Source organism: Triturus cristatus, chromosome 6 (assembly GCF_964204655.1).
Source record: "Triturus cristatus chromosome 6, aTriCri1.1, whole genome shotgun sequence".
Classification (NCBI taxonomy): domain Eukaryota; kingdom Metazoa; phylum Chordata; class Amphibia; order Caudata; family Salamandridae; genus Triturus; species Triturus cristatus.
The window spans coordinates 1,524,143,449-1,524,167,670 of record NC_140589.1 but is presented as its reverse complement, the minus strand read 5'-3'; the positions used below and the strand labels follow the sequence as shown (position 1 = coordinate 1,524,167,670).

The 24,222-nt window shown below is 44.8% G+C and overlaps 1 protein-coding gene across 3 annotated transcripts in view; it reads right to left on the bottom strand.

The window, feature by feature from the left end:
- Positions 1-24,222, bottom strand: part of ANKEF1 (ankyrin repeat and EF-hand domain containing 1) — a 250,905-nt gene that overhangs the window by 109,891 nt on the left and 116,792 nt on the right. For all 3 annotated transcript variants that reach the window (XM_085612664.1, XM_085612665.1, XM_085612663.1), the window contains one exon: positions 19,185-19,334. In XM_085612664.1, coding sequence (XP_085468790.1) covers positions 19,185-19,334 — 150 coding nt within the window. The remainder of the gene's footprint in view (positions 1-19,184; positions 19,335-24,222) is intronic.

The window sequence follows — 24,222 nt, the reverse complement described above, 5'->3', positions numbered from 1 at the left end:
ATAAATGCTTGCTGGCAGGACATTACAGAAAACTGCAACATGTGCTTACTGAAGAATTATGAAAACTTACAACACCCTGATTTTTGAATCTGGGATGGTTATGGAATTGTGGAGCTGGATATCTATCCCCACAATTTAAAGTAAATGCCATGAACTTAGAAAGCTGCACTACCTCCCAACGGCTCTGATGTAGGACCCATTTATAATAAGCATAAATAAATACCAAAAAGGGAGGGACTAGGGCTTGTTTAAAGTCCAGCACACGCGTCCTTTAAATCGACTATGAAAACAAGGAGTGTGCAGTGCCTATGGGGTGATCCAGGTCTCCTAGTGTGGTGAATCCAGGGGAGCACAGGGGAGTGCTCCTATTAGAGGCAAGGGCCCTCACACACCCGAGAGGTGTCATGCTTCATCATTGGGCAGTTCCTCTTGGGTCAGCGCTGCAATGCCCAACGTGCCCCTCAGGGGTGCTCTTTGCTGGAGGTCTTTTCTTTTTAACTGACGTGAGGAGTGAGGTTTGGATGTGGTGTGCAGTTGTGAGTAGAATAAGAGGATGGCGTGTGTTAAAAATGACTAATAGGATCCAAAAACTATTTACATTTTCAGGTTATTTTGTCATTATTAAAAACGTGAGTTTGAGCTAGTGACAGATATAATGAGCTATCTAGTCTCTGATTAATATAAGTCAAGGGTCAAAATGTTCATGCCTCTTACTATCTGGACCGGCAGAGTAAGGGGTAGTTCGGGAGCCAGAATCAAGCACAGACTACCAACCGTCGGCACGCACAATAGTGTTCTTCCCTGACTGGTCCGACTGGGGCCATACACTATACTAACTTTGGGTCTGCCCCCAAGAGACACACTACAGTTTATGTAAGGTATACAGGGCATGATTTGCACATATCTCATAAATCTATCCATTTGAGTAGATGAAGTCGAATTGTTCCTGATGAAACGCTGTGATGCTTGTAGACAGTAAGAAGCATGAAACATTGTTGCCTGATTTATTTCTCAATCAAGGCATTGACTTGTTCTGCTGACATTGGTTGTCTATCCCTGTGACATGCTCGACTTGCAGAAAGATGCTGTGCATTAGAAACCACTTCCATATTTGCTGAGCTTGCAAGAAGAGGCATTTTGATCTCGTCCCCCCTTATTTGGCGAGATAAAACATGGCGGTAGTGTTGTCCATTCTCACCAGTACAGAGCAATTGCGAATTCTGGGTAGGAACAATTGCAGGCCCGGGAATACAGTCTTTAGTTCTAGACGATTGATGTGCATTTGTGCTTCATGAACAGGCCATTTTCCGTGGATTTCCAGCTCCTGAAAATAAGCCCCCCCAACCTTCCAGGGAAGTGCCATTGTCATTAAGAAGAATGGTCGTGCTGCCTCAAAAAAGAAACCCAGAGAGATATTGACTTCTTTTCCCCACCATGACAAAGCTTGCTTCATTGTAGGGGTGATGTTAATCATGTCGTCAAATGAACCATGCACCTGTATCTATTGTACATCCAATTGTTCCTGCAACGGTCTCATGTGCAGATGACAATTTAGTATTAATGGACTGCATGACGACAGCATTTCCAACATTGACTTGAACATTCTTACTGAAGTGGACTTTCTTTTTACAATGGGAAGTAGTTGTCTCCATTATATTTTTAACTCTCTCCGTAGTAGGGTACGCTTTGGTGACCATGGTGTCCAGAATGCACCTAGAATACCAGCGCATGCAGTGGTATCATGGATGATTTTTCTGCGTTCAATTTCAGCCGAAGAAACTGAAAGAGCTTCCGACAGGCCAGGGTGGATCTTTATGCAGAGAGGAATGTGGGACCCTTGACCAACATGTCGTCCAGGTAGGGAATACTGGGTGCCTAGATCTTCTTAAGAAGGCAGCCACCGGTGGCATGCACTTGGTTAAGACCATTGGAACCAATCCCATGCCAAACGGGAGAATCTTGAATGGATAGTGGCACCTTGCCCCCGCGAACCTCAGGAATTGCAGATGTTTCACGTGAATGGGAACGTGGAAATATGCGTCTAAGAGATCGAGAGACGTCATGAAATCCACTTTGTTGACCAGCAATAGGATTTCCTGCACAGAACAGCAGTCTGAAAGGTTGTTTCTTTATATACTTTTTGAGCTGCTGGAGATCCATGACCTGTTTCCATTTCCCAGAATTTTTCCTGATGAGAAAGAAGTGTGAATAGAAACCCTTGCCGTGCTGCTACAAAGGAACTCTCTCAATAGCTCCCTTTGAGAAAAGCAGAGATATCTCTTGCTTTAAGAGAGTAAGATGTACATGCATTTTCTACGGAGGAGGATGATAGGGAGGCTTATGAACGAATTCCAGGGTGTGACCATGATGGATGATGTCTGACACCCATTTGTCTGAAAAGATACTCTCCCATTAATTGTAGAAGGCCGAGAGATAGTTGCTCAATCGTTGGTCCTGGGGTGGCGAGATGACGAGAGCCTGAAAATTATCACTGTCTTCTAGTGGGGTCTTGGAATCTTCCCCCAGCTGGGAGTCGTCTTCGCTTTGGGTGTCTTGAGTACGCAGAAGTGGTGGAGGCCCTGTAAGATTGTTGCCCAGTGTATTGGGGTCGATTCCCCAGTTTTGAATATGGCTGATATCAGTAGGACTGAAAGGAAGATCTTTAACCTTATTGTTCTTTTCCTCTACCTTCAACAAAGGACTGGAAACACCGTGTGAAGCGTCCCCAGGGAACGTGCAGTATCCTTATTAACGTTGATGGCCTGCAGAGCGTTATTCACATCTTTCTTGAACAAATTCTCCCCATCGAAGGTCATATCCATAATTTTGGATTGTACTTCAGGGCAGAAAGCGGTAATTTCAGCCAGCCCTGTTGGCGTAATACTGCCGCATCTGTCAACTGCCTAAATGCAGTGGATGAGGTGTCCATGGCAGTGTAAAAGTCAACAATGTAGAACAAAAGGAGATGTGGCACTACCGCTGTTTTGAATTAAGTTCACCCTTCATTTTTTCCCTTTATGCTGCCCATGCACTAACAGTACACCTTGCCCTATCTCATTTGAACTATACATCTGGTTTTATGAAAGAGGTATTGCAAGACGGGATGGCTGCAATGTGAACGAGATTATCCGGGATGATATTGCTCCCCTAAAAGAGGTTATTGTTTTAATGTTCTGTGAACCTTTTTAATGTATTGTATTGTGATGTGTAAATCTATGGTTTTATTAACCAAAATACACTTGACTTTTACTCTGTCCATGGCAGTGCCAATAATTTCAGACAACGCTCTGCCCCTTCTTGCAAGATGTCCTCCGCCTTCTTTTTCTTGTCATTCGGTGGGAACTCCAAGAAGGCAGATAGATTCAACCACATTTGACAGTTGTAGCGACCCAGAATGGCCAGTGCATTTGAGACCCTGATGGATGTAGCTGCCGTTGCTGCGAAACGGATGCCGATGTTACATAGCCTACTGCCCTCCTTATCTGGTGGTGATGAACAGGGGGCAGAAGCAGTTCTGGAGCATCACTGGGCAGCCTGCATGACCACGGAATCTGGTCGCAGATGACCTTTCAAATAGGCCAGCGAAGCATCCGGAGTTTTAGATTTTTTGTCCAGCCTGGGAATAACTGCAGTGACCGATGATGAGATCTTCATAAGTTTAAGGCCTTCTTCCCAAATTTTGTTGACAATGGGAATAGAGTGGATGGTTTTTCTGACAGTCCTTAAAATCATACGAAAAGCATTCAGTCTGCTTTAGTGGGAGAGGGAGGTCAAACCTTTTGGAAGCACGTTCCAGTAATTCGCGAAAACCTCTGATGTCCTCATGAGGAGAACGTGCTAGTGAAGGTGATGTTGATGGTGACGAAGGGATAATGTAATTAGCTCATTCTTGACCTGATGCAACTGGGTCCTTGTTGGGCTTGGCCCTTTATGCAGGGTTATCCCCAAACGTTTTGCTTCTTCCTCCTATTTTTTCCTGACCTGTTGTTGTTGGCTATAGGACTCTGGGCACTTTTACCACTGCTAATCAGTGCTAAAGTGCATTTCCTCTCTGTGTAAATTGTTATTATGGATTGGTGTATCCATGATTCGCTTATTTGACTTACTACTAAGTCCCTAGTACCGTGCACTATGTGTGCCCAGGGCCTGTATATCAAATGCTGCTAGTGGGCCTACAGCACTGATTGTGCCACCCACACAAGCAGACTTGCAAAAGGTTCTCAGAACTGCCACTGTAGTGTCTGCGCGAAATCTCTACTGCCATGTCGACCTGGTAAGTGCACCCACTTGCTGTGCCCTAACTTCCCTTTTCTTACATGTAAGGCACCCCTATGGTAGGCCCAAGGTAACCCCATGGGCAGGGTGCAGTGTATGTGAAAGGTAGGACATGTACAGGTGTGTGTGACATGTCCTGATAGTGAAATACTGCCAATTTCGTTTTCCACTATTGAACGGCTATCTGCCCTATAGGATAGAATGGTAGGTACTTTGTAACATCTTATTACTATAATTTCCCATTGGGAAAAGATAGATAAATAAAGTTTAGGCTCTCTGAACTCAATTTAATAACATATCTTTTAGTAAAGATGTTTTTTTTTTTAATAAAAAAAAAAATGTTGTCCTCATCTCACCAATAAGCGTCTGCAATTTCTTAAATAGAAGCTGTCGTTCAAAACTGTGCGCCCAGCGGCTGCTGCATTCGCTTAGGCCAAACCGGGCCAGCCCCCTTTGTTGGAAGCTTGGTGTAATCATAGGACCAGTTTGAGCCAAAGGGGAGCTATACTAGACTCAGCTCCCTACCCCAAGACACCAGGGCCTGCCAGATGCTAACACCATTCTCAATCACTCCCCCCTGGTCCTGACGGGCCATGGCAAACACAGCTTTTAACCAATCCTCACACGTTGGGGGCCACGGTTCTTTCCACTTCATGCAGATTTCTCTTCGGGCTATTAAGACCAAATATAATAGCAGACCTTTATGTTCCTGCTGAAGGTTAATTCCTGACACATCGTCTTCCCCAAATATTACTAAGGAGACGTTAACCTTAATTCTAAATTTAAAAATGCCACATAGAACATCCTCCACCCCCCTCCAGAAAGCTCTCAGTTCATGACATTCGTAAAAAATGTAGATATCATTAGCGTTAAGAATGTTACATCTTGGACATTTGGGGAAGGATAGTGGTGCAAACTTAGCAATCTTTGCGGGTGTATAGTAGAGCCTATTAATAACAAAGAAATGGTTCTTTTTTAGGCTGGCCAGTTTAAAATATGTATAGAGAGCTTCAGGGAAGGTTCATACATGTCTTCAATCACAGACTCAAAGGGAGACGGATTCGAGACAGCGTGCTGTGGCGGATGTTCCCTATCTTCCACCTCCAAGAACTTCTTATACCAGATAGAAACCTCCTTTCTTTTGAGATGTACTTCTTGCAAAGATTGCTCCGTCTCCCAATCTCCTCGTATATCCTCCTTTTCCGCTGTGAACCAGGAGACTAATTGCAAGAATTTAAATCTAGAGAGGCTACTTCCAACCTTCGCTATTAAGACCTCCCAGGGGTACATTCTATCGGCGGATAGAAGCTCTGACCAAATAGTAATGTCCGCCCTTTTAATTGGGATCGCAAGGCTATCCTTCAAGCATAACAGGGTCCCCGGGGAGTCCCAGATCGGGGCAAAACCTGAGTAGTACCCGATCCCCCATCTACATCTGACTGTGTACCAGCGACTAAGGGCAGCCCTAAGAACTTTCAAGCGTACCCTTTTGAAGAACCTAAGTGCCACAAATTTATACAGAAAACCTTTCCCTCCACCGCCACCCTCAGCCTTCACCATTTCCCCCAATAGTCTTCCCCAGGATGTCTCTTCTGGTTTAACAAGTAACATCCGGATGTTTTTAAATTGGAAAGCTACAGAATACCAGCTAATATCTGGGAGAGCTAGTCCCCCTTTGGTGAGCCTGCATCTCAGCTTTTTCCACGACAATCTAGTGCCTTTATTTGCCCAGATAAAGCTTCCAATCTTACTTTGGATTTTACAAATATCTTTGCTAGGGAAATCAAGAGGGATCGCATTAAACAGATATGTCAACTTGGATAGGATGACCATTTTTACCAAGTTGACCCTGCCGAAAATTGTTAAGGGGAGATTTTTCCATCTATCAAATAACCGTTCCACTTCTTTAATGGTCTTGATCAGATTAAGCTGGGGTATTTTATCAAGATCTTTAACGATAGTAATACCCAGGTATTTAATCTCATTACTAGTGGTGCCCTCCCAGTTGTCAATATTCCAACACATCACCTCTGTTTTAGAGGTGTTGGCAAGATATCATGAGAGGGAGCCAAATTCTTCCAATAACGCTTCAACCCTGGATATAACCGCCCCCGTGTCGTTGGTGTATAACAGCAAATCATCAGCATATAGAACCAACTTGCTACAATATTGCTGAGAATTAAAGGGGGAGACCAGGTCGTCTAATCTTATTGCTTGTGCTAATGGCTCTATGTAGACATCGAACAACAACGAGGAGATGGGACAACCCTGTCTAGTTCCTCTTTGGATGTTAAAACTAGAAGTTAACATGCCATTTAACAAGATTTTTGCGGAGGCTCCTTGATACCACTTTATTAAGGTCTGAACAAAAACAGGACCAAAACCCATCACCCTAGGTACCTCCCAGAGGTATACCCAGCAGACTCTATCGAACTCCTTGGCCGCGTCTAGTGCCACTACGGCAAAGGGATCCGATCGCCCCATTGCCAAGTCGATGGTACCGATTAGCTGGTGCATCTGCTCCTGGATATATCTCCCGGGAATAAAACCTTTTTGGTCAGAATTTATCGGCCGAGGGGCCAACTTGACCAATCTCCCTGCAAGAACACTCATGAAGCTCTTATAATCGGCATGCAGCAGGGAGATTGGTCTATAGGAATCTGGTTTTAGGGGATCTTTCCCTGGTTTCAGGATGAGTACTATAGTTGCTTCTTTCCAGGACCTCAGAGCCTGTCCTGCCAACCTATACACTGAGTTGAATAAGATGCCCAGGAGGAGTTTCTAAGCCTCACTGGGAAGCGCATCAGTGCCTGCTGCCTTATTGTTTTTGCACTTACTTATTTGGTCTCTAATTTCATTCTCTGTGATTGGAGCATCTAAGCATTCACGACCCTCATTTGTTAAAGTCGGCAGGTATTTCTCTCTAAGCCAATATTGAAGGGTTTCAGTATTAGGCACCTTCTCTTCCCTATATAATTATGAGAATAGAGAGAGAAGGCAGGCTTGCATGTCCTCCAGGCTACTTGACTTCTCCCCGCTATCATTTATTAGCAATTCATTGATGTTATTCTTTGTGCGATCTACTCTTGCTTTCCATGCCAAGAGGGCGCCTGCCCTCTCTCCATACTCAAAGCTCTGCATATTTTTAGTCATCCATTGTGCCCTACACTTGCGATCTATCCTGCCCCTATACTCCTGACGGACTTCTTCCAGATCTCTCTCGACTTGTGAGAGCTTTTCAGTATTCCCACAATTACGCCGGGACCTCTCCTCCTCCAATTGGTGAATTTTCCCCTCCAGGGACAGTAAGTCTTGAGTCTCTGCCCTATTCTTCGTACAAATAAGACTGTGCAACAGGCCCCTTATGTTAGCCTTAAAGGCATCCCAAACATAGTCCATAGAAGTCGAACCCATATTTATAGAAAAATGGTCTAGGGTATTCGATTTAAGAGCCCTCGCTATATCCACATCTGACAGCATGGACCTTTTAAGAGTCAATCTGGGGTGTAAATTATGCCTTTTTCCCAAAAAGGAGAACAACACCGGGGCATGGTCTGATACATGACTAGGCAACACAGTTATACAAGTAATATTATCCAAACCTGGCCTGTCCATTAAAACATATTCAATTCTAGAAGAATGGCAGTGCTTTTTGCTATGGAAAGTAAATCCCTGTTTATCACCCATCTTTACCCTCCAGACGTTCACGAGCTCCAGATCATCTAACATGTTTTTCAAAGCTCGTCGTACTCGAGGGGCCCCCACATAATGGCTCTGATTGGATCTGTCTTTTAGGGGGTCAAGAAGGACATTAAAAATGCCTCCTAAAATTATTGGCGAAACTACTTCCAGCAAGTTAGATTGTAATTTACAAATATACGTGGGGCCATCAGTATTGGGACCATAAAAGAAAGCACATGCTAACTCTAGGCCTCTGAAATCTAATATGGCCACTATCCACCTCCCTGACTGGTCTGAATAGATGGATTTAATGGAGCATCCTGCCCCCTGTTTTATCAATATAGCCACCCCCTTGCTATGGACTGTCTGCTCAGAGGAGCAAAAATATTTTACCCAAGAGTATTTGGGGAATATAGCATAACACTCTGCATGGCTTAAATGTGTCTCCTGGATAAGGCAAATTTGAGCAGGGGATAGTTCTAGATATTTCAACGCCAATCTTTGTCTACGGGGGCACCTTAACCCATTGACATTCCACAAGATAAACTTATCCTCGCTACTCAGAGGGCGTATTCCTGCCATCCGATGGTAAAATCCAGAACAGACAATCACTTTTAAATGTGGGATTGAGGATATTTTTTTAATTTTTACCCACTGCTCCCCACCCCGTGCATCCCACCACCACACCCTCCTCCCCCCCTGTGACCCCCCCTCCCTCGGGAAACCCTCCCTTCTATTAGGCTCGAGCCTATTCGGCCTCTGTCCCTTGGGCCATATAGGAAAAATAATTACTTAATGCTTCTATCACAGGTCTCAATGGCTAGCCCCCCCCTTACTTCTGCCTTCTCCTACCTATACCCGCCTTTAATTTTTTCTATGAGCGCATCAATCTCTTCAACTGAGCGAAACATGTACATGTGGTTGTTCCACATGATGGGCCTTAGCCCCCAGCTTATACCTCCATTCTTTTGCCCAATTCCCACTGTTTTGTAGCAGTAATGTGCGATACATCAGATCTAATGGAAAAAGAGAAGGGATTAGAGAAGGACTTAGATGTTACGCTTCCTTCCTTTAAAGCCGAGGAAAGAATTGCTTCTTTGACAGTATATGTTAGGAAATTGATTAAAATTTTCCTGGCCTTCTGTTTAGCTGGATTTCTTTTAAATGGGTCACAATGTACCCGTTGTATTTCCTGGGCGAGATCTATGTTGGGAGAGTTTTTTAGCACTGTCTCTTTCAACAAGGATACCACAAACCCCCTGATATATGCACCTTCAAGTGCTTCAGGGACATTAATAAGTCTCTGATTGTTCTTCCTGGTGTGATTCTCCAGACGCTCAAGATCTTCCTTCAGTTCCTTATTCTGGGTTGCTAGTTTAGCCATTTCCGTTGTAGAGGTATGAAGTGCCTCCTTAATTTTCGGTATCTCCTGTTCTAATGCATCGGTTCTTAATGTGACCTCCTCCAACTTCTGTGCTAACACCACACAGGATGCCTGAATCGCTGCCTAGTTTGTCTCTGAAACTGTAAACCTGTTTCTCATCTCATCCTTAAGAGACAATAAGATTCCTGCCAAAGAGCCTGAATAAATCACTGGGTTATCAGTCGCAGGAGGGGGATCTTGTTGGCCGTCATATACGTCACAAACCTCTAAAGCAGTGAACCAATTTGAAATGTCAACTGCAGGATGAATAGCAGAGAGAGAATACCCTGAGTTCCCAGGGCCCGCAGCCTCAATGCTCAAGGGGCCAGGAGTGCCTGGCAATTGCATATTAAATTGCGGGGAAGCTGACATACCAGGAGACTTGAGCTGAGTGGTGTCTGGTGGTGTGACAGACTGCAGCCTGCCGGGACTAGAAAAACCTTCCTTGTCCGGGTCCGGGGTTGTAGGTGAGGATGTGGACAGAACCTTATAGAACAATTTTAAAGAGGGAGTTATTTTTACTTTTGAGGTTGATGTTTTCTTACCCCTACCCCTCCCTCTACCTTTGGCTCCGGCGGCAGTATTGACACCTTTAATTTTAACCTGCTTTACTGGCACTCGCACTTCAACTACGGGTGCAGAGGCTCGAGTAGGCAGAGTTAATTGGGTAATATCAATGTTGGCATAAGACTGAACCGCCCTAGCACGCAGCATGTATCTACAGCCTCTGGGCGGTGAGAGAACGAGTTGCTGGGCTTCGCTTGTCTCCATACAATTGAAAATCCCCTCTTCTTTACTGGATATCCGGGTAATCAAGTCGAGAAATTTTCCTTGATGATACTCACAAACCCAACTAGAATAAAAGTCCCGCAGTAGCTCAGATGAGCTCTTACCTTCCTTTTGAGAGTAAGTGGCAACAACCTTGTTGCCAAAACCAGGCTCCAGGCACCCTACTTGGACAACCAACTCAGCCACGCCATCTTCTTCACCGCCAGGTCTCACACTGACGTAGTCTCCGGTGCTGACTCTGCCTCCTGTAGCCTGGACCTGGAAGCAGGCTACACTGCTATGCCGCCAATCACGAGCCACACCCTCCCACCGCGAAGCTCGGAGTGCCGGCGAGCCTCCACGGAGTACTGGGGCCATGTACCACAAGATCAAAAGATGGAAGACGAAACAAGAAAACAGACGGAAAGAACCAAACACCTTTGGTAGGAGTATAGGTGAAAAGAAGCAAGTTTTAAGTTGCAAATGTCATTCTGGGGGTCTCCCCTAATTGAGACCAGGCAAAGACCCAAGGGACCATCGGCCGAGACCGCTTAGCTCGCAGCCACCATGTTCCCAGTAAAGATGGTTTTTAAATTGTGTGTTGCAAAATGCCACTTTTAAAAAGTATGTGTGAAATGGGTTTGGCCCTTACCTACAACCACCTTGAGCCTTAGACAATTGTATACACAAAACAACATCAGGTGATTGTGAGATTTAAACACATCTTTACTTATACATGAGGTACATTTGACTCAATAATCAAATAACCTCAAATTTGTTTTAGTAATGTTTGAACATAAAAGTTTTTTAAACTTTCACATTTGGTGCGATAAAAAAAAGGACAATCCACATTCAACTTGATGGATATACAGTGAAAAATATTTGAAAAACGTGTGAAATTTGGAAAGATAAATCAAATATACATTGTGGTAACACAAAATTTATACATGAACTAGGCTAAAATTGCATCTTAACCAATCCAAGATTTTACAAGACATTCAAGGTATTACATTCACAGAGAGTGCTCCTAGTACTGGAACGTATAAAGGGTCCATAGGTATCTAATATGGGCTTCCAATAGTTTCTTAGAAAGTAGGTATTTTCTTGTTTAACCATTCTGTGTGCCTCTGCCTGTTTGTTGATTGACTGTCTGGTTTTGGAGTGACATGGGCTGGGAATGTGCATTCACTGTAGACACCCACTTGGGGGATTGAGGTGTGTCTGGCCCTTCCTGGATGACTCAGAGCTGAGCTGAATGGGGCTTGGCTGCTTTTAGAGTAGATGGAGGAATTTTCCTTGCACCTGAATAGGGCCTGTCTCCCTTGCAAAATGCTGTCTCCAGCCCCTGTGGTAATACTGTACCAGTGAGGACAGAACTAGTTTGGACTGGGGTCAGAGACCCTTGCACCAAGGGAACAAAGACAAAATGGGGTATAAGTATTAGCGTGCAGCAGAACTGTTGCATCGCCTCCCCAAGAACTCAGGAACTGATGGATCTCTTTGTTTCTCGACGCTTCCCTTCTCTGCGGCTGTTTGGCCTTGTGAATTTGACACATCTACTGGTACTTTGTGTAAAGTCACGCATCCATAGTTTTCTATGGACCAAGTTACTTGAAACCTTTTAAAGTCATATTCCTATTACATGTATGTTGGATTTTTGTTGTTTTGGTCTTGTTGAGTTTAGATAAAGATACTTTATTTTTCCTACACTGGCGTAGTGTTCATTTGTGGTGTTATCTCTGTATTACTGTGTGTTTTGAGTACAAATACTTTACAAATTGCCTTTGGGATAAGTCCTGTCTGCTCGTGCCAATCTACCCAGGAGGTGTGCAAGGGTTATCTAAAGTGTGTATACCACTTACCCTGACTAGAAGCAAGGGTCCCTATTTGGACAAAGGTACCTACCTCTGCCAACTAGAAACCCCCATTTCTAATAGTCCTCAAGTACTTCCTTCTCCTCAGGTTGATCCTCAGCAATGAAATCTGAGGTATGGTGGCTCAGCAGGGCTAGAGTGGTTCAGGGTCTTGCCTCCTGGCTGAATTTAGGGTCCATTAAAACAATATGAATTGGTTAACAGTGTCAATTGCTTTCTCTATTCTGTTAATGTACCTACATAGTACTGTTTGTTTTAAATACAGTGGAACTCCCAGCATGACAACGGGGAAGATTCAAGCATGTGCATCTATGAAAGATTCAATACTGGAGAAGGAAGCGAAGCATTTCAACATTTGACCTTCACTTCCTGTTCTGGAAGAAAGGAAATTGAGTGGAATTTCATAGTAAACTGTGTTAAATGTTGTAGCACTATGAGTCATTTATCTCCCTTGTGAAATCCTTAAGATGACATCACATAGGCTTAAGGTAACTGTATTTGTACAGCGTTTGGGACACACAATAGATTAGAAGGAGTTGTTGGCCTTTCACATTTGAATTCTGTCATCTTTAAGCTGTATGCACATTTCTCTTTGTATAGGTGCCTGCAGGAGGGAAAGGGACAAACCAAGGTCTGGGAGATCTAAAAGCATACAATATGTCATTTATGCAGGTCAGTCACACCGAAAAGTATTGTGCACAGCTAGAAGTCTATTGGCTACCCCTCCAATCAATCAAACAATCATTTATATAGCACTGCAAATCACCCGTGGAGTTGCTAGCTGCTGCATGGTGATTTGTTAATTCGAACAGCCAGGTCTTGAGTCTTGCCGCTGAGTTTTGTATTGTCAGAAGTCTCATCAGGAGGCGTGTTATGATTCCTACGAAGTGTGTGTTCCCATAGTACAGCCCCCTGGTGATGAGGGCCTGCATGACGGTCTTTCTGGTGTTGCCTGGGAGCCACCTGAAGATCTTGCGGAGTATGCACAGGGTGTGGAAGCAGGGGGGTGGGACTGTGTTTACCTGTTTCTTCATAGATAGCTAGCTGTCCAAGATGATGCAGAGGTTGCTGGCGTGGTCTGTCAGGCGGGGGTGGGGCGAATTCCGCAGGCCACCATGCATCGCTCCATGGCGAGGTGTTGTTCCCAAAGATGAGAACATCTGTCTTATCCCTGTTGAGCTTGCGGCAGTTATCCTTCATCATGTCGGCGACGTTCATCATACATTTGTGGAAATTGGTGATGGACAGGGTCTTCTGACATTGCGAGGATGACCTGGGTGTTGTCGGCATAGGAAATTATGTTGAGTCTGTGCGATCTGATGGTGTTGGTCAGTGGGGCCATGTAAATGTTGAATAGAGTGGGGCTGAGGGATGATCCTTGGTGGATGCCGTAGACGATCTTCTTGGGTTCTGAGGTGAACAGTGGGAGATGGATTCTCTGTGTTCTTCCGGTGAGGTATGTGGCGATCCATTTGAGGGTGTCTTGCTGGTTTCCGATGTGGTGGAGTCTGTTGATCCAGATGTGATGGGCGAAGGTGTTGAAGGTGGCTGATATGTCCAGGAGGATGAGGGCTGCCATTTTGCTGCGGTCCAGGAGGGCCCTGATGTCATCGGTGGCTGGAATCAGGGCTGTCTTGGTGCTGTGGTTGGCTCGGAATATGGATTGCGAGGGGTCCAGGATGGTGTTGTGTTCCAGGTGTTCGGTGAGTTGCTGGCTGATTGCCTTCGAGAACCTTCACTAAAAGGGGAGCAGGGAGAGGGGCTGGTAATTCTTCTGTTCTTCTGGGTTACCAGATGGTTTCTTCAGGAGGGGCCTCTCTTCAGTGTGTTTCCAGTCCTCCAGGAAGAAGTGCGAGGTAATGGAGGTGTTCAGGACTTTCATGAGCTCGTCGCCAATTGTCTTGCTCAAGAGGTTGAAGATGTGGCGAGAACAAGGGTCTGTGGGATCTCCTGAGTGTATGGAGTTCATGGTGACGATTGTGGCTTGGGTTGTGAGAGGGTCCTAGTGGATGAGCAGTTTTTTGGGTTTTGTGTTCGTGGGTTTGAGCAGCCTAATGCCGTTGGTGGTGGGGGTTTGGGTTCGAAGTTTTCGTAGATGACTGGGCTCTTGTCATGGAAGAAGTCCGCCAGGGTGTCACATAGTTCTTGGGAGGGTGTGATGTCATTCTCTGCGGCTAGGGGGTTGGAGAACTCCTTTATGATGGTGCAAAGTTCTTTGCTGCAGTTTGTGCTGGCTTCTATACAGTCTGCTAGGGCTTTCTTCTTTGTTTCTTTCAGAAGGCGGTGGTACTAGTTGAGTGCTGTCCTGAAGGCTGTATGGTCTCCTGTCTCTTTGCTGGTGTGCCACTTCCTTTCTTGTTGCCAGCAGTTGCATTTGGTGGATTTCAGCTCTGCATTGAACCTGCTGGCTCTTCTGGTGAGTCCTTTGGACTTGGCTGGCTTGGCGGGGGCAATTGTGTTGGCACATTCTGTGATACACTGGGAGAAATTCTTTGTCGCCTATTCTGAGTCAAATGTTGTGTCTGGGAGGTGGGAGATGAGAACATTGTTACACTGGTCTCTCGATATCTTTTTCCAGTCTCTGCAGGTGGAATTGAGGGGGAACGGTGCCAGTGTTGGTGGGTCCTGAGATGGTGATGCGGATGCTGTAGTGATCGGTCCAGGTGAGCTGAATGACGTGGTTGTATTTGACTCTATCGCTGGACATGAAAATGGGGTCAAGCGTGTGTCCTGCGATGTGGGTAGGGTTGGTGACAAGTTGTTTGAGGCTACCATTGTTCATGCTTTCCAGGAGGTTGGTTCTGTTGGTGTTGCTAGGGTCATGGGGAGTGGAAGCTGAGATCCCCTAGGAAGATGTAGTGCTCTGAGTCCAAGGTGATCGGCGCAATGAGGTCAGGTATGGCGTTGCAGAAGCTGGGGCATGTTCTTGGCAGTCTGTAGGCAAGGGTGTCTCTGATGGAGCTTTTTCCATCTGTGTGGAGTTGGAAATTGACGTGCTCCATTATAAGGGTCAAGTCTTTTGGGAAGGTCATGCAGAAGATGGTGTCCTTATAGAGGATGGCAATTCCACCTCTGTGTTTGTTGGATTGGTCATGGTGTGTAAACTTGTAGCCTTCGGGGGTGGCGATGGCGATGTCTGGTGCGTTGGCGGGGATCAGCCATGTCTCTGTGAGGAAGATGACGTCCAGAGTGAGGGATCAGATCGTGCCCCAGATCTCTTTGGCGTGTTTGCCGAGTGATCGTGCATTGAGCAGAATGCACTGGAGTTGTGCCATGGCAGACTTGGTCAGCGTGGTGGACGCAGTCATATTTGTGGTGTCTCCTGCTGCAGGCAAAGCAGCAGTGCTGGCAGGGAAACTGCCTTCTGGTGGTGCGTGGAGATGTGCAGCAGCAGTAGCTGTTGTCGATGTGTCCGGGATCAAGAGTTTGGAGCTATGCACCGGTGTAGCTGCGCAGTGTGGAAGGACCAGGGTTCCTGGAGCTGGGTATGGCGCAGACAGGCTTGCCTTTGCAGCCTCTATAAGTAGGTACTAGGCAGTGGACAGCGCTCTGCTAGTGCGTGAAGTGGTAGGGAAAGAGCAGGGAAACCGGAGCAGCGGGAAGGCGAGTGTGCAGAGCAGTGGTGAAAACAGAAGAAAAACAACAACCAGCAGTGAAGACAAACAGCAATGAAAAAAAACATTACAAATAACATTGTATACCACAACACAAGGCTGCAGTGAAGTTGGAGTAGTGACAGGGAGTTAGTACGTGGCCCTTCTACTTGCTCCGTACTGTGGCTTCCATAAGTAGGTTCTAGACAGTGGGTGGGCCTCTGCTTGCGTGGGAGGAAAGGAGTGGGGAAACCAAAACAGCGGGAAGGCGAGCGGGCAGACCCGCGGGACAAAAAGAAGAAAAACAACAACCAGCAGTGAAGACAAACAGTAATAAAATAAATGTACACAGCACAAATAATCTACACCACAACACAAGGCTGGATTGAAGTCGCAGCAGTGACAGGGAGCTGACACAGGGACCTGCAGTTTTTTTTTTAAATATGATCACCTGCTCTTCAATTGCTCCCCAACCTACCCCTTGTCATACCCATCCCCACCACCTCACACTTCTTTTTTTAGGTTTTAGCCCCTTCCGCACTATAATCAAGCATCCATCCTAAAATAGGCTTATTCCTATATGTGCGTATGCGTTGGGTGCAAAGAAATGGATTTGTATTATGTGAATAAACCCAATCAAACATAGCCACCAAGGATGCACACACAAGCGCCACGGCAATCTTTTAGTGAGTATGTTCAAACAATACAAAGGCATTTAATGATGGCTTTCGTGAATGTGTGTGCATCCATTGCGGCCATCTTTGAATTCATTGTTTTTACAAACCTATTTAAAATGGCCACGACAGATCTGCACGTGCCGGCAGCTATCTTACACAAAAAAGCATTGACACAGCCAATAGGTTTCACTGCTGCTGTGAATATTTGTTTTCTTTGTGTGGGACGAGGCTCTACCTCCATCTGATGCCCTAAGCATCTCCCTTCTCCTGTCTGCTCAGGACGGATTATACACTAACTCATTTAGAGTGCAAGGAGCAAGTAATAACCGAAGGACTCTTAGTTCGACTCCCTGCGATCTTGACTATCTCCAGGTGGATTATGAACTGAGTGGTAAGATAAAACACCTATACATTTCAAACCTGAGGGACAAGGGACAAGCGTTTCAAACCGGAGGGACACGGGCCAAGCGAACATATATTTTTAAAATGTATTTATGAGAAGTCTAAAGGAAAATGTAAAAGACTCTTTGTGTTTGGCACTTTGAATAAAAAATATTGACCTGTTGGTAATCTTGATACACTCAGATATCCAATGATAAATGTCTATTTCATTGTGGAACTAAGTACCGCAAGTTTTAATTTATCCACATAGGATTCCGTCCCCTTCGTTTTTTGGTTTTTTATGAAGCATAAGCCTCAGTATTAAGCTCACTTATGTATTCCACATGCTCCCTCTCAATCACTGCTATCTAAACACTCCATTCTCTTGTCTGTTCCAGTGAGTGTGGGGGTGAATGGCTGAGGTCAAAAGATCAAGAGATCAGCAGGACCCACACTCTAGAAGAATTTACTGTTACATCTCCAGGGGCCTCATGTAGGAAGCCAAATACCGGTCGGTAACGGCCGATTTTCGGTAATTATACCGTTACCGACCGGTATTTTGGCTTTTGGTATGTAGGGGGACAATTTCTGTATTCGGAATTTACCGAATCGGTAAAATTACCGATTCGGTAATTTTACCGATTCGGTAAATTCCGAATACAGAAATGAGATGTAGGGGGAGTGTGTGGGTGATGTTTGGAGTCGGTATTTACCACCAACTAATAGTTGGTGGTAAATAAAGTATGGATGGTGAAATGCATTTCATAGCGCCTACAAGTGTGCAATGTGGCAGACATACATGCCCTTCGGGCATGTATGTGTGCCACATGTGCACACATGGCCGTTTCAGGGGTGCAACAGGGTGTCAATGTGACACCCTGCCACCCTTGCATGTGTTCCCCCCATTACCGAATCGGTATTTACCGATTCGGTAATGAGGCATACCTTCCCATCAATGGGAAGGTATGCCTCATTACCGAATCGGTAAATACCGATTCGGTAATTACCGAATCATTCCGAATCGGTAATATTTACCGACCAATTACCTACATATCATTTACCACTTCATAAATACCGAATCGGTAAAATTCGGTATTTATGAAGTGGTAAATGTGTCCCTACCTACATATGGCCCCAGGTGATCTATCTCACACTGCCTTCAGGAAGGTGCTCCAAACGTACTTCTTTTGATTATGCTAGCTCTTACACCTTCCATCTTTAAATCTTTTAGCACCAAGAAACCCCAGAGTACATTTTGTGCGCGACCTGACACAAAACCAATCAAAAAGTTCTGTCTGACTCACAAAGTACATTTTGTACACTGGGATTTTGGATTTTGAGTTGCAAGCTCTGGGGCATATGTATCAAGCCCTTTTCCCATTCGCAAACGGGCCGATTCTCAGAATCGGCCCGTTTGCGAACGGGAAAGGCCTTTTGGGATGTATCATCCCAAAAGGGCATCGCAAATTAGAGAATCGCAAAATTTGCGATTCCCTATTTTGCAATTGCATTTAAGGAATCGCAATTTGCAATTCCTTAAATGTGATTTAGAAAGCACCTTAGTTGTGTGAATTTGGCATAACAAATCGTAAATTACCACCAACTTTCAGTTGGTGGTAATTTGCAAATTCTTTGAAACAGCACTTTTTTGCTTTTTTCAAAGTGCCAGGTGGCGTACATACATGCCCTTAGGGCATGTATGTGCGCCACATGTGCACACATGCACATTTCAGGGGTGTAACAGGGTGTCCTTTTGGAACCCTTGCAACCTTGAAATTGCGTACGCAATTTACGAGTACCTATTGGGTACTCGCAATTTGCGCACACAATTTCCATTCATTCCTATGGGCATCTTGGCCCATGGGAATTAATAGGAAGGGATTCCTTAATTGTGACTCGCAATTTGCGAGTGGCAATTAAGGAATATGAGGGAATCGCAAAATATTTGCGATTTTTTAATTAAATCTCGTTTTGCGATTCTCAAATAGCGATTCCCTAAAAATCACTATTTGGAAATCGCAAAACCTTTCATTGATACATATGCCTGTCTGTGATTTTGCGAATCGCATGCATAGCCCCCACAATATGCTTTTTATACATCAGGCCCTCAGTGCCCTGCAAGACTAGAAAGACCAACTATATTTATTTTTTCTCTGTGTCTCTCCCTCTCTGTATCACTCCGTCTCCCCCTCTCTTTCTCGAACACTCCACTCCCAGCTCCCCCCAACCGTTTGATTTCTTACTTTCTGCCAAGTCTTAAACCCCATCAAATGCAATAATCCTCTGACGTCCTCACTTCCATTTCATACACTCTCGGACTCTTTGCCTCTTGTCCCTCCTGCCCCATCTTGCGTTCTTTGCTCCCAACTTCCTGCCCTTCCAACCAGATGCCTACTGTGGGCTAGAAATGATGCATTACTGCCTATAGAGACTCTTAGCAATAACTACGTAATAAGTGTCAAGCTGGTAAAATAGAAAGTCATATTAAACAATATGTGGCAAATGGGAATACCTCAAAAAATCCTCCTTTGGCAGCAAAATGAACAGAATGATATCTTTCATTGTCGAAAATATTAACATCGGCTCCTTTTTGAAGAAGAGATCGGACGACCTCGGCTGCTCCTTCTCTCGAAGCTTCCATGAGAGGAGTGCGACCCGTCGCCTGAAACAGAAACACATCACAATTCTGCTCAGTTTCCTCTTTTCCAATCACCATTCACTGCTTCAGCTCTAAAAATTTGTAAATATCAACTGAAAATCAGATAAATGCAATGCATGTACAGAAATACTTCATATAGGGCACATGCATAAAGCCCTTATGCGTTCGCAAACGGGCCAATTTGCAGAATCGGCCCAATTTGCAAAATCAGCCCATTTGCGAATGGAAAAAGGCCTTTTCCAATGCATGTAGGTTTTGTCATTCGCAATTTAGGTAATCGCAATTCTTTGCGATTATCTAAATTGCAAATGCATTTAGGGAATAGCAATTTGCCATTCCCTAATGCCAATGCACATAGCCTTTTCTAAATGCGAACTGTGCATTTAGCAAACGCTAATTACCATCAACTTCAAGTTGATGGTAATATGCGCATGCTTTGAAAAATGCACAAAAATGTATTTTTCAAAGTACCATGTAGCGCACACATTCCTATGGGCATAGGCCCATCGGAATGAATGGAGTCACATTAGCTAGTAGCGATTCGCAATTTCCGAATCGCTATTAGCTAATGTTAAGGAATCGCACATTTGTGGGGCGATTCCTACATGCACAGGCATTTGTGATTACCAAATAGCAAATCCTTAATAATCGCTATTTGGTAATCGCAAATTGTAACTTAGATGCATGTGCCCCATAGATTAATGCTTTCCGAACGTTTTTGGCCCATGACCCACTTTTTAGAACATCAAACTTTGGCAGCCCACCTACCTTTAGTGGGCATGAGGTTAACAATTGTTTAATGCCACTACTGCATCGTGTGGTAGCGTGCTCTAATTTACAGACAGCACATTTTCCATTCAAATGGCCACTAAATTTGCACAGACATACAGCTTTGCTGACAGAAACTGTATTGCACACAAATGATACTGTATTGGAAACCGGTTTCAGTGAATATTTATCATTTGTACATCACCAAGTAAAGTGTTCTGATTTGGTTTTATCCCATTCAAATCTTGGTCCTCATTTTTGCTTTCCTAACTGCTGAATGTGTAGAGTTCATTTAGAGGTATTTCCATTTTGTTGTGGGTTCCAAAAAAATGACCTCCTATGGCCTTTCGTTTCATTCTCTGTGTACCGAAGCAAGATTGTCACATAATTCACTAACTTTTCTTCCTCTGACTGCAAAGTGAGATATGTTTGTAAATACCAATCTCCATATTTAAAAAAATAGGCAGCAATTTCTCAGAAGACACAGCCCTCTGTCTTTGAGGTGCAGCCAATGTGCCAATATAAATACAGAATTTAAAGGCATCTTTATTTATTGCTTTGAATTTAGACTGTATACACCATTGACTTTACAAAGCTTTTGGCAGATTGTGTGTTCCCTCTCCCCGAAGAGTTAATTTATGAGCTTTACACAGCCGTACGGTGTATGTTTATATACAGTCAATAAAATAAGTCAAGAAGGAGGCTTAGGGTCTGCCAAATCGTTACTACTTCAATACTCAGGGCTGGCCTTTAGCATCGGCGAGCTGGGCCCATACCGCCAATTTTTTGAGGGGCGCATGTACCTGTGTGCATTAAGTTTAAGCCAACGGCAGCGCTCTTCTCATCTTGCCCTTGTCCCTGCCTGTTCATTCCTGTCTGATTTGCCAGTTTAATGTGGTTTTAGTCATTCATTATCATATGGCGGGCGATGTTTTTAACACCCCTTTAGCCCCCTTCCTTGCCCTTCATAGGACCCCTCTGGCCCCTACTGGCACCAGAAGAGGGTCCTCTGCTATGGCGGAGGAGCGTCGCCCCACTGCTTTTAAGCAGTGTGTAGTAGAAACATAAAATGATAATAACTGTGCGTTATTATAATTTTATTCTTCTTTGCAGGCGGGTCGGTGGGGGGGGCTGCTCTGCTCTCGAAGCGGGTCAGGGAAGGAGTGGTTTGCCCACTCCTAAGTGCACAATGACTGTTTGCTTCTCCGTGGAGACTGCATTGCAGCCTGCATGGAGAACATGCCCAGGCTCCATTCCCTGGTTGAGCGTCGAACCAGGACCCTCAAAACCAATCACAACGCTGTATTGCATCGTTGCGATTGGTATGGGGAGCCTGGTGAGTACCAATCACATTGCTGCAATGCACCGTTGTGATTGGTCAGTGGGGGCTGCTGTGCTTCCTGTTCCTCGAATTCCATGGGGGAGCAGAGACGCGGAACTCGGCGGCAAGGGAAGTTTATTTTTTTTATCTGCGCCCCCACACCAGTCATGCCGGCCGCCACTGGCTGGCATACATCAACAAAACCATCATCTGCATGAGGCAGCTAAGCTATTGTGAGTTCAGTGAGCTGGGGGAGGTCTGGGGATGTTTGTGTGCAGGGGCCAGTCACTGCTCAGCTAGAGACTTACCAGTGAAATAAAAACGGACCCCCTGATGCCTCATTTAATTTACTACCATCAGCAGGGCGCAAAATGTCTCTCCGCCCACGCCCAGTGCGCTATCTTAGCAAAGGCCGGCCCTGTCTGTACTGCATAGTGGGAGAGGGTGTACATTTTGACCCATGGTTATAGACCGCAAACAATGTTTTGAACAGACCTACTGAATTCTGAATAATTTTTGGAATTCATATCTAATCTTTAAAAGATTTGGCATAAACATAGCTGAGCTATAAACACGTGGGCATGGCACAGAGGTTGTTGGGTACTTGTAAACAGCTCAAGCAAACAGTAGCGCTCTTTAGAAGGTGAACAGCAAACTATGGGCTGCCTGTGCAAATTAAAGATGTGCTGGCTAGAAGAAAATGGGGGAGGAACAAGGAGAGGAAGGGAAGGGAAAAGTAAGGTACAAAGTAGCAGGAGATGACAAAGTGATGCAAAACAAGCACGCCATAGCAGGTGAAGGAAGGCGTAATTGTCTTTTCGAGAGCCACAGAACAAGCGAGTTTCATAACTGAGGGAACAGGGATGTGTCCTGTGAATGATTGAGGAATCTTGACTTCGGCAGTTCCCACGAGTGTCTGCATCTTCCATGGGGAGGATCTCCTGAATCAGGCTGAAGCTAGTTATAACCATGTTTTTCCACACCTTTGAAGGCGAGAAAGAGAGTCTTGAAGCTAAGCAGGCAGAGATGGATAGTCAAATGTTCAGTGTGGCCTAAGAAATACTTTAGAAAAGTAGTCTAATGATTTGTTGTATTGTAATTTGGATGAGGACAACCGGAAGTGATCAGTTCAAGAGCAGTCGGCACAATCTATTCTAGAAAGGAGGACCACCAAGCCGTAATGGGGGAAGTTCAATGTTTGAAACCAAGGAAGACAGTGAAGTGATGTGGTGACTGGAAGACTTGGCTAGGTAATTTAATTGGTTGCTGGTGGAGAGCTTTTTCTCAAAAAGGACTCAAGGCTTTCGAAATAATTAAACTGAGGAATGGCTAAAGATGCAATTTATGTAGTCAAAGCAATGCAAGGGTTGAGATCTAGTAAGGAGAATATCCGTTTTTTCACAGATGTGCGATAGGTTGCTTTAGTTCATCCTTCCCATGATTAATTGTGGACAGTCAGGAAGAGCATCTCGCATTAAAAATGCCCCTGATTTTGTTTTTGTTTTCAGCTTTGAGTCACTACCTGCATTCATTATAAACTTGGAGTTGTGCTTCTTCAGGACCAATGACTGAGGAATACTAAATGAATTGTAGAAAAAAATGGCAAGGAAGAGAGCCCTGAGGCAAGCTGCAATCTCAATAACATTTCGGAATTAGGGGTGAGGGCATGGTGTGCTCACAAGCAAGGTGACCGAAGACTAAGAGAGATCTCGGTTGTGATGTACGCAAATCTGTGTTCATCTTGATTCAGGAGGACGAACACTAACCAGACATTAGGAAACAAACCTGGAATCTGGTGAATGCATGATCATTCTGACCTGTTCGCCTGCCTACATACTGAGCTGATAAGCTGAGAGAAGCTAGGATCCAGATGCAAGCAGTAATTCGAATTTAGAAGATGATGGAAACAGATCTTTGTGGGAGCAAGGTAGGGCATGGGGCTGAAACAGATTTACCTTCTTGCCAGAGAAGCCCCTGGGTGCTGGAATATCACAGCTCCAATTTTCAACTGCAAACAAATCTAGAGCGACGCAGGGTAGATGGTGAGAGCCACGTGAGCCAGAGAGTGTGATTTGGCTGTAAATAACCCCGGAGCAGAGTGAGACGTAGTTGGCTGAGGATACCACATGGTCTTGGCTGAAAAAAGGAATAAGAAGAACTCCAGGAAGGAGCAGGCCCAGGTTCTGGCCAGACAGAGGCTGTAAATTAAGTACATATCCAGATAAATCTCAATACTGTAGAGACACATAAGAAGTATCTCTAAGGAGGAGGCGAAAATAATAACCAGGCAAGACAATAATCATGATTGAAAGAGGGAGTGCAGTACTCTGTTGGATCGCACAATATTAAAATAGATTTGAGGAAGGTCTGATTGTAGAATACAGGCCAAAAAGACAATAGTGACATTGATTCCTCTGTGACTCATCACCTGAGGGCTAGTATTTAAGCCCTGGCAGGTTCGACTGGCAGGGGGACTAAGAACAGCCAGGATCGACTGGCGAAACCTGACATAGGGTAGAACATACTGACAGGCCACAAGAGCAAATCTTGCTGTAAATGCAGAGCGAGAACTCTGGGAGTCCTGGTTGGTGGTAATATGTTTCCACCCTCCTATCACTCCATACCAAACCCCCCCTTCAGGATACGCAGGTCTGGGATTAAGGTGAGACCACTGGCCGTCACGTAATATAACTGGCAATACTGATAAAGTCTCATCACTAGCTCAAGCTGAAAAAAGTACATCATACTAACAAAAAACCTGAAAGCAAAATACAAACTAGAGAAACGCCTTTGTGAGTGCTC